General features: G+C 39.4%; 3 protein-coding genes across 3 annotated transcripts; 2 read left to right on the forward strand and 1 right to left on the reverse strand.

The window, feature by feature from the left end:
- Positions 1 to 481: 481 nt before the first annotated feature.
- On the reverse strand, positions 482 to 4696 carry naga (N-acetylgalactosaminidase, alpha). The gene is made up of 9 exons (XM_020935822.2): positions 4546 to 4696; positions 3673 to 3823; positions 2950 to 3090; positions 2240 to 2451; positions 2078 to 2172; positions 1764 to 1925; positions 1475 to 1672; positions 1252 to 1392; positions 482 to 942 (listed from the first exon to the last, which is right to left on the reverse strand). The coding sequence occupies exons 2-9, from the start codon at positions 3819 to 3821 to the stop codon at positions 745 to 747; spliced, it is 1296 nt and encodes a 431-aa protein (XP_020791481.1). The 5' UTR covers positions 3822 to 3823; positions 4546 to 4696; the 3' UTR covers positions 482 to 744.
- A 414-nt stretch (positions 4697 to 5110) lies between these two features.
- On the forward strand, positions 5111 to 7722 carry LOC110153919 (uncharacterized). Its single transcript, XM_020917852.2, has 2 exons — positions 5111 to 5178; positions 5725 to 7722. Exons 1-2 carry the CDS (start codon positions 5163 to 5165, stop codon positions 7113 to 7115), a joined length of 1407 nt encoding a protein of 468 aa, XP_020773511.1. The 5' UTR covers positions 5111 to 5162; the 3' UTR covers positions 7116 to 7722.
- A 532-nt stretch (positions 7723 to 8254) lies between these two features.
- Positions 8255 to 9551, forward strand: LOC129410940 (adenylate cyclase type 3-like; the record flags this gene model as incomplete). The annotated part of the gene is made up of 2 exons (XM_055160043.1): positions 8255 to 8938; positions 9402 to 9551. Coding segments are annotated over exons 1-2 (834 nt in total), but the record flags the coding sequence as incomplete, so codon positions are not given.
- Between the last annotated feature and the right edge of the window lie 415 nt (positions 9552 to 9966).

Here is a 9966-nt window from a genome sequence, read left to right on the forward strand (position 1 = left end):
TGTTTTCTAGTATTTCTAGTATTCTAGTAGTCATTTTTGCATGAATTGCAGTTGTATTGTTGTGAGTGCAGTTTCAGTCAGATACATAGATACATAATAATTTGAGATTTTCAGTCAACTAAACAATCAGCAGAATATGTCTTTAGTCGACCAAGAATTACTTTAGTCAACTGCAGCTATACTAAAATTATAACTATATAACAAAGTTTACAATGGCAATCAGGCAACACACTGTTCACCAAAGAGGGTCCCTGCTTTTTGCATCCATAGACCACACTGGATGAAACTTAGCAATGCACATGAATTAGATTATGTTATAAAATGGGTTATGATCACACAAAAAATCTATTTGAACTTGTGATGTGAATAGTTTTGAAATTTATGCAAACAGAAATCTGCTGAGGAAACAGAAAAAAGTTTTAGGTGGAATTAAAAACAAACTTCCACATCTTTGCATAACAAAATAACTTCAAAATAATAATTTCCCAACAATATTTGATTTATTAAAAGACAGTAACAAAAGACTTAATTTATACAAATAGAATTTCCATAAAATTTATACATATAAAATCTGTAAGGTAAAATGCATGTTCCCAAAAGTTGGATAAAATGCTGGCTGTACAATTTTGAAGAATAAAATTAGAGAAGTGGGAGAAGTTTCACATTTCTCTCAGAAAACAGTGATTGCTTAATATTTTGTTTTTGACACCATATACTGGGCTAAAATCTCCTGCAGTTAAAATGTTAAAGTACATATGGTATTTCATTGTTGACATGCTCATGGGCGGAGGCTGGGGCATAGCCATGTCTAAAGTAGAGACGGGAGTTGAGTTTTGAGGGTGCAGAGATGTACCACATGACTACACCACTGGGATTCACAGACACCACAAACTCATCAGAGTCCTTCAGCACGGTTGTCTGGTATGTGTAAACATCAGTGACCTGTAGGATAAGACAATACACAATGAAAAAGCATAATGCAATAAAGACACACTGTCCGACTTCCATAGTGGAGGGCATGCGAACTGAGATGTTATTAATTTGCCTGAAATGTAACCTTGAAAAACATGCCTTGTTTTCTCTGAACGGGGTTGCCTCTTTACACATGTAACTTAGCTCTATGGTGTTATGTTTGATGCCATAATGTGGAATATTCTGAGTAAAGTAATAAAATTGCTATAGAGACAAGAAGTATCATCTGCCAGTAATCTAACCTAGTGCACCTTAGCACTATATTTGAATGAGACCAACCTTGTAACTTCCTGTAGTGTAATTGAGTTTGCTGAGTGATGTCGTGTAACGATAAGGCATGTCAGTTCGCCGGCTGAAAAATAACAAAGCGCTGGTGTTTTTGGAGAGAGGACGCCAGAAGATTTGGATGCCGCTCTTTTCCTAGAACAATAAATCACTAATGTTAATATCCAATAATAAGAATAATGATTGAGATAAAATGTTACAAATGAAAGTTACACACCTTTACAATGCGTTGGCCCTGAATGCCCAGTGGGTCCTGGTTGATGCTGATGATCATTTTGTTTTGGAGGATGGCTCTGGCTCCACTGCTGAGGGTACGCAGGTCATTGGACATAAACAGAGGAGCAGCCATTATAGCCCAAAGAGCCATCTGAGAGCGAGACTGCTCCAGACTGAGGCCAAAATCTCCTATAATTAACTGTGAAGGACAATGTCAGCATTTTTAGAAATCACTCAACACCTCAACATGTTTTTATACATAGGGATTGATGCTTAAGAAAATATCAGACCATATCAGGGTCATTCCACCTCCCAGGACCTGCTGCGGGTATTAAAACTTCCTGGTTTTCAAAGAACCAGTCCACAATTGCCACCACACTGGACCAAGAGTCCTGGATGTCACCGTAGTTACGCCACAAGTTGCAGATCTCACCCAATTGTGTGTAGTTCACCTGAAATTGATTGAAATTGACAGTTATCTATTGAAACAGATAGAGATGATTAAGGATGATTATTTAATTGATTATTCAGGTCACTCTAACAAAAAAAGATACAACATTTCAATTCAGGCTATTCAGTTGAATATTTCACTTTAAGAGCTGACCTTGGGAGGCAGACCACCCTGATAAGCTGGCCAACTGCAGGAGTAACCAATGGGACGGCCAGTTGCATTTAGTGCTTTAGACATGAGTGGATAGCCTGTAAGAAAGAGAAAGACGTTAGACAAAACTCAAATTACTCCCTAAAAAGATATAGACATAATTACCCTGTTCCTGCTCAGTAGCATTGGAATAGCAGCCATCAAATTTGAACATGTCTACTTCCCAGTCAGCAAATGTTTTAGCATCTATTTCAATTTTGTCAAGTGTGGTCCCAGGATATCCTCCACAGGTGTGAGTGCCCATGTCTCCGTAGATTCCCAACTTGAGGCCTCTGTCGTGCAAATAATGGGCCAACTTTTTGATACCCCCTGGAAATCTAAAGAATGAAGGATGCAGCATGTTTCTATATTTTTTTGCGTTAAAAGAATGCAAGTGTTTGAAAAAACTAAAATTCTCACACAATTTCAATTTCAGGATCAAAAAGTATCAAACTGAGTATCTCAACATGTTAATTTTTGTCAAATTTGCTTAACTACTTTCCAGATGAGGAAAAAAGTATAATATTTTATCTGCATTGATTCTTACACTTTACCCTTTGCACTGAAACATTCTTCAATGTAGAATCAATAAACTTAATCTAACAGAAAAGTTATGGAAATTGTTTTCCCAGAGTCCACTAACTGGGTTTATGTGACCCAGGATATATGAACATAATTCTGCATTTATGGCAATTCCTTTCCCTTCCTGCTGATTGTGCATGTGAACCTGTACCAAACATAGTCCATGAGCATGACCGTCACGCTGAGTTTTATTGCTTAAGCGTTTGTGGGTAGCTAAATCAGCACGTTAACTTTTGCACAATAAGATTCTGTACCTTTTGGGGTCAGGCTGAAGTCGGCCATCTTTGTCTCTCTGCATCGATGACCAGCAATCATCAATGTTGACATAAACATATCCCAGTTCCCTCCAGCCATCCTCTGAGAGTCTGTCTGCCATATCCATAAAGAGTTTCTCACTAAAACACAAAATTGTCACAGTAAATAATTTAACAAACCATTTAAAGTGAACATATTGTGCAAATTTGACCTTCATGACCATTATTATACTGTGTGTGTTTGAGCAATCCTGTATTGCTTTGCATACAAGACTTGAGAAGATTTGAGAACAAATTTCTGTTTTCACCTACCCCCTATCTCTGCCCACTGCTCTGTTCTTACTTGCAATTATTTTTTTAAAATTCTGACTTTGGGTCATACATGGATCAAAATTCAAAAATGTTATCAAGACTTTTTTCCAACATAAAAGTATGTAAATGAAAATCACTTGTTTTCAATGTGAAATGCCACTACAAAGAAATGGGGGACAGTTCTGCAGTTTGAAAAGGAAGTCAATGGACCTGTCTCTATTATCAAGCAATTGTAGATCAAACATGTTTTCTCAAATTAACAAAATTGTAAAAACTGCAAATGGAATAGTAGTTTAATACTAAGCACCCAAAAATATGTCTACTGTAAATAATTGGTTGATAGAGCTAATTGAAACCAAAAGCATATTAGGAAAACTAAATTTTCTTTGTCTATTTTTAAGGTTGTCTTACCTGATACAGTTTTTAGGATCATTCTCGCAGTCAATGTCACAGCGGTATCGCTCCCATGCCAACCAGCCCATGGGTGGGGTAGACATTAGGCCATTGTCAAGAGCTGATACACACAGGGCCCATGCCAAAAATATCACAGATTGATACATTCCTAAGGGGGTGATCAGAAAGGTAGGTTAGATTATTTCCTGTGGAGGTTTACTGTAACTTGATGAAAAAAATTCCATGTACATGCAATCATAAGACAAACATTTCAAGTACTACTTGCTAAAAATTGCACCTTAATAAGCCTTAATAAAGCAGGAGATTATGGTTAGGAAATCATTCTCAATAATCTATTCTTTCTGAATTCAGTCTTTGTTGTTAAGGGGTAGATATTATAAAATGTTATCAAAACTCACTGTCACTGTGAAGTGTTGAGTTGCTATAAATAAGTTCACTCACTAAGTAGAAAGATAATAAGGGACCTCCCCTTATTTAAACAAAATAAAACATAATAATCTCAGGATTTAAAGCAGCTACTGCTCATACATTTGTATTCCCGTCTATACAGAGTTAGGGCTCTCCACATCTACAACCTGCTAGGTGACTTCCACGCCACAAAAATATCACATGATTGCACTGCACATTCATTACCTTACAACACTTCACAATCCAAACATTATTGAAAAGTAAATTGTCTTTGTAGGCCTTTTAGAGTACACTAATTAATATATCAAATAAAATACAACAAGTATATAAATACACTTTGAAACACTTGAAAAGGAGCCTACAATTCACACGTTCTTTATGTTCTTAACAGGCAGAACACTCCATCAGTGCTGAGGTTCACTGTACAAAGGAAAATAAACAGCTAGATTGTGCCATACTCACTAAATACGTGTTACAACATTCGCTCAGGTGAAGTGTCCAAAGTGTCCTCTCCGCACCGCACCGTACGGTGAATCACGGGGAACGAAAAATAAACATACACCGCTCCGTACGCCGTTTTAACGGAAACGACAATCACATGACGCAACGTCACAGTCAGCTGACTGCAGACGCGGAACACTTTTTATTTTAAAAACATGGATCTATAATAAAAACAGTGCTGAGTTGGAGAAGAATAAATATAAATAAGTAATTCCATTGGAACTATTTAATCATATGCATGCATAACTTATAGAATAATAATACATTAAGCCTATAAGGCAGACAAGCTAGGATAATATTGGCTTAAAAAAAAATTAAACATTTTTTCCTTCCAGATAATTTAACTTATTATTTTAAAAGCCTACATATACCCTGCAGGTGCAAGTATAGCAGGTAAACTTCCAAAAATAAATGGTCGAAAAAGGCATGTAAACGACTATCATAGGCTACTTTCTGGTCAAATCCCAATAATGCCTTACTATGTAGTTTATAATTAACATGTTTTATTAATTTCATCTCTGAACAGGAAAAGGTGGGGCTTATAGCTGAAGTCAAGAAACCTGGTGCAGTGTGGGACAATGGAGGAACCAGTGGGTAAGTTTCTTAAAATGAATTAGGGTTAGCCCTTTGAGAGGTACTAAACACTGCCTATAAAATTAGGCCTATGTGCTAACATCAAACTTTGACTTAAACTGCCACTGGCTATGTCCAATAGTGCATGGAGTTAGATCCTTTTCAACATGCTGCAGCAATGTAACAAGAGACAACTTACCATTTTGTCCCAAACTTGGGCTTACTATGTGAAGCAGATACCATGAATTAAGTCTACAGTATTTTCATAAGATGCTGTACTACTGTGGACTAGACCATGGGACATTTATTATTTTTTAAATGTTAAATTGTTCTTCTTAGTCTTAAGTTTCATAATGGAGTCGTTCAGCCACTTTCATTTTCTCTTAAAGTGACAGCGCTGTGTTGAAACAAGCACACAGCCGTCAGCGCTCACTTATCGGCAGATTCATTACTTCATTACATGTAAAAACATATTATTACAATGCATGAATGGCACTGTATCATTTAAAACTGCCAAAATTATCTATTTCAGTTTCTTTAGTTTTATTTTCCAATTATGTCCTCTAGGTGTCTCTGTTCTTCTGGGGGCCATTCTTAGAGGGTCTGCTGCTGGATTTGCCTTTGTACAGGCCTCCTCATTTGCCCTGGAGCCATGGCTAAGTGAAGAACCTACACTGCTCCCTATTGCAGTTCAGGCCGCCAGTCGAGCAGGATCCACTGGAGTTGGGGTCGTAACCGCCTGTCTAGTTTGCACCTCAATGCTCATTTCTCTGGGAAGTGGCTTTCTACTTGCTGCCATGGTGATGAAGCTACTAAAACATATCGGATCTGATATACCATGGCTGACTGCAATGGCAACATCAGTTTCTTTAATATTAGGAGCTGCTACTACAGGGGTATTATGGGGTCTACTTCCACTGGGGGTGTACATCATAGTTCAATTGATTTTAGTAGTTGCAGTGTTCTTCTACTCCAATATAAATCAACTGACACAAGCACTGTCCATAATCTTTGTCACCCTATATGTTAGTGTCTACTATGGAAGAATGGGTGTTTTGCTTGGACTTTTTCTAACTGGAGTAACCATCTCTTTCCTATGTGCTCTTCGGAAAGCTCTGACCGAACGAATTGCGCCCAGACCCAAATGCGTGACTGAATGCAAACTACTGGAGCGAGTATTTTTTTATTCAGTCGTAGTGGGAATGCTTGGGTTTGGTGTGGGGTTAGGAGCAGGTGAGCTGGAGAATAACTCAGAAGCAGAAATGGTAATTATGATCGAGTCTGTCCTTTGGGTGGCTTTCCTGTCGGCTGGCATATTAGGAGCAGGCCTGGGGACAGTGGCCATGGTTGATGTGGGAACAGAGATGGCTGGAAACATTGCAATTGGGACTTCTGTTTTGTCAGCAATTGCACTAAGAGTCATCTGGAACAATGTGCCAAGTTTAGGGGCAAGAGCCAGCACCGGGGGGATATTGGGAATCACTGTAGTTGCAGCGGTATCACTTTCGGCTGCAAGTGTCGCAGCCAAAGAAGTGTATAATTCAAGATTCACATTTTTAACAACTATTTCTTCAGTTGCTGTTGGAGTGATTGCAGCTAGTAAAGTCTCAAGTTCTTCTCTAATGGGGACGTCGGAACTCACTACAGCCATCTTTGTTTCAATGGGGTCATATGTCCTTGGAGCACCAAAAAGCCCGTTCAACACCAGAATGCAACTCCGCCGGGGACTTCTCACAGGGCCGGAGCTGGTTAAAGAGATTGGCATGGAAACAATCACCGCAGCAGCAGCACCGATCGGAGCTGGGGCACTGGGAGTGGCTGTGTTAGGAACAGCTGCTCTGGGGAAGCTCGGGACTGTGGGGGTGTTACTGGCCTTAGCATTGGCTTTGGGAAGCACTCTGTCAGGTATGTTAGGGAGAACACTACCTGCGCCTGCAGAAAGGGTAAACACACAATGACTGTGTCTGTGTGTCTTATAGTTTTGTGTTGTTGATTCTGTATGAGAAAATTAAATGTGCCTATCTGTATTGGTAGTTAAAACTGTAATTCTCAGTAGACCTATGTACTTAAATTATAATATGTTTGTGCTTTAAAACTACCATCCATGAGTTTATTTTATTTTAATTTACCAGATGTGAATCCTGTTCCCCACTCACCTGCTCTTTGTTCAGGCTCACCTGTGGTCTCTGGCTTAAGCCAAAGTTGGCACTGCAACTGTAGATAGCATCTAGTGGTGGTTTGTGAAAATACAACAGTCACTATACCTTAGGGAAAAAAAGTAATTTATCTCTGTGATTGTTATACTCTGGTCTGTTTGCATTAATTGTTACAAGCTCCATAAGAACATGTTTCTGCAAGCATTGCCATTTAATATTCTGTAAATGTTCAGGAAAAGCACACTGTATTAAAAGCCTACTGTGCATAGGTCCAATAACTTAAAATTAATTTAAATAAGTAAACATCAGTGTGATTTTGCAGGGATTAAGTGTGAAAACAATATGTTTTTTTTTTTCTCCAATTGCTGTACAAAGCTTTGCTCAATAAAATTTGTTTTCTTTTGCACAAGTGGCTGTTAAGAGTGGTAAGTGTTCCTCCTCTCACCTCCTCAAGAGTCATATTGCCTCTTTTCCCAAGATGTGAGTGCAAGGTGGCAGTTACTTTGGTTTCATCTTAGCAACAGTAACAGAGCAGAGGCAGACTGGGGGATGAGTGGGAGGAGAGGAGAGCCATAACATCAGAAGACAGGAGAGATTCATGATGATCAGACCTATGTAAATATTTTAACAGGTACTTCAGTTAGGGTTATTGCTTGATAAGGCAGCAGGTATGGATCCACAATTTTGGATAAAGGTTTTGGAGGCTTGGAAAGACAGTCTTGAAGATGACCCACAACACTTGCTTAAATTTTTTCATCATTTTCCGGAAAGATGTATAAAATCAAGTGAATTTCTTAGGTTGCTTTTGTGAATGACATGTTGCACATTTTTGTCAAGTTATTTTGAAAATGGAGCGCACGTGGAACTGAACTTTTCTTTTTTAAAGTGTTGTAAAGCAGTATTAGCCTACCTGCGGATTACATATTTGAAAAAAAAACGCAATGGCAGTAGACCGCGTCCAAACGGTACACAGGGGACAGTCGGTGGAGTTCTCTGCGGAGTATTCCGTCCAGATTTCTGGGGATACCGATCCACGTGGCCGGGTTCGGACGGGAGGGGTCACTGTGTCTGAGACCCGGTGCTGCCACTGCGTACCGCGCGCCGTGCGTCTCACCTTTACGCCCGACTCACTGGAGAGACTTTACCAAAGCTATTTCCGCCGGCAGAGACAAAAGAGTCTGTTGGTGATGGTCATGTTTGCCGCCCTTTTCAACAGCTTCATCATCATCATGTGCGCTGTAGTTTATACGCAGGATAAAGTGGCGATGATAGTCGTAGCAGCGGCGGGTTTAGCCGCAGACATAGTTTTGTACGTTTTGTGTTACTTTCAAAAACTTCCCTCATCACCTGTTCTACGCGGAGCAGTGCCATACGTCCTGTGGCTTATGATAAGTGTGCACGTTTTGTGTTACTTGGGGCTAAACTATGAGCCAGCCCCTCACGCCAGTAACTCGGTGGGATGGCAGGCCTTCTTCACCTTCTCCACCTTCCTGACGCTGCCACTGAAGCTCGTGCCGCTAATCCTGCTCAGCGCGGTCTCCTGTGGGGTGCACGTGCTCGTGCAGGGGGTCACTGTGGCCCAGAGGTTCAACGAGAACTTGCAGGGGCCTCTGCTGGTCAGACAGGTAAACAGAAGTATAGGTAGGCATACTTTTAGGTTCTAAATAGCTCTGGGCATAAGGGGACCATAAGCATAAAATAAGCCTTTCTTCAGTCAAGTTTGAACGAATAAGGATAGACTGCTAGAGCCCACTGTCGATCAACATAAATTATAGGTTATGTAGATTCTCCGTATTTAACAAATAAACATATTTCTGTTTTTATTCACAGGCCAAATAAGGATTTAGTTTAAATAAGGCCAAGTTAGTGCTGCTTTCCAGTAAACAAGAGGCTGGTAGTCCTGTGTGTACCTCGCTCAAATCAGTCATCTGAGCCTCAAATTGGGGGGAAAAGTGTAAATTCATGTAATAAAGTTTTAATTGTTAAGGTTAAAATTAATTAATATAAATGACTCATAAATGATCACTGAAGAAATGAGTAAAATAACAAATACTTTTTATTACTGTTAACTGTATTTTATCCCTGTAGCTTCTAGCTGATGTGATGCTGTACCTGTGTGCGGCCACAGTGGGAGTAATGTCATACTACATGGCAGACAGGAAATACAGGACAGCTTTTCAGGAGGCACGCCAATCACTGGAAGTCAAGCTAACGCTGGAGGACCAGAGCACTCAGCAGGTGACACAAACATGCACAGTCAGGGCGATTATGTCTCCCCGTGACTCCTAATGAGAGGTCTGTTTGCTTTCATTAAACACTAATAAGAGGATTGGAGTGTTTGTTGTTGTTAGCGGTGTCACCCTCAGGGACCAGTTTCCCATTATAGTCAGGTCAACACAATGGTATATCAGATCCAGTGACGTACACCCTAAAATTAAAATTCATCACACTATTTTATTACAACTTTACCATCAAGTTACAATCCAGTGGCATTTACACCATAGCTAAAATATATTTATTTTTGTTTTATATTATTTAATGTTTGAATGTATCAACCATGAGATTTTTATTAAGAAATAAGACACTGCTATGTGCTATATGATTTATAGGAAAAATGTACTATTTGAAACCATTCATTACCATAGAATAGAAT

This window comes from Boleophthalmus pectinirostris, unplaced genomic scaffold, assembly GCF_026225935.1.
Source record: "Boleophthalmus pectinirostris isolate CB_2022bp ecotype Guang Dong unplaced genomic scaffold, ASM2622593v1 HiC_scaffold_288, whole genome shotgun sequence".
NCBI classification, from domain to species: Eukaryota; Metazoa; Chordata; class Actinopteri; order Gobiiformes; family Gobiidae; genus Boleophthalmus; species Boleophthalmus pectinirostris.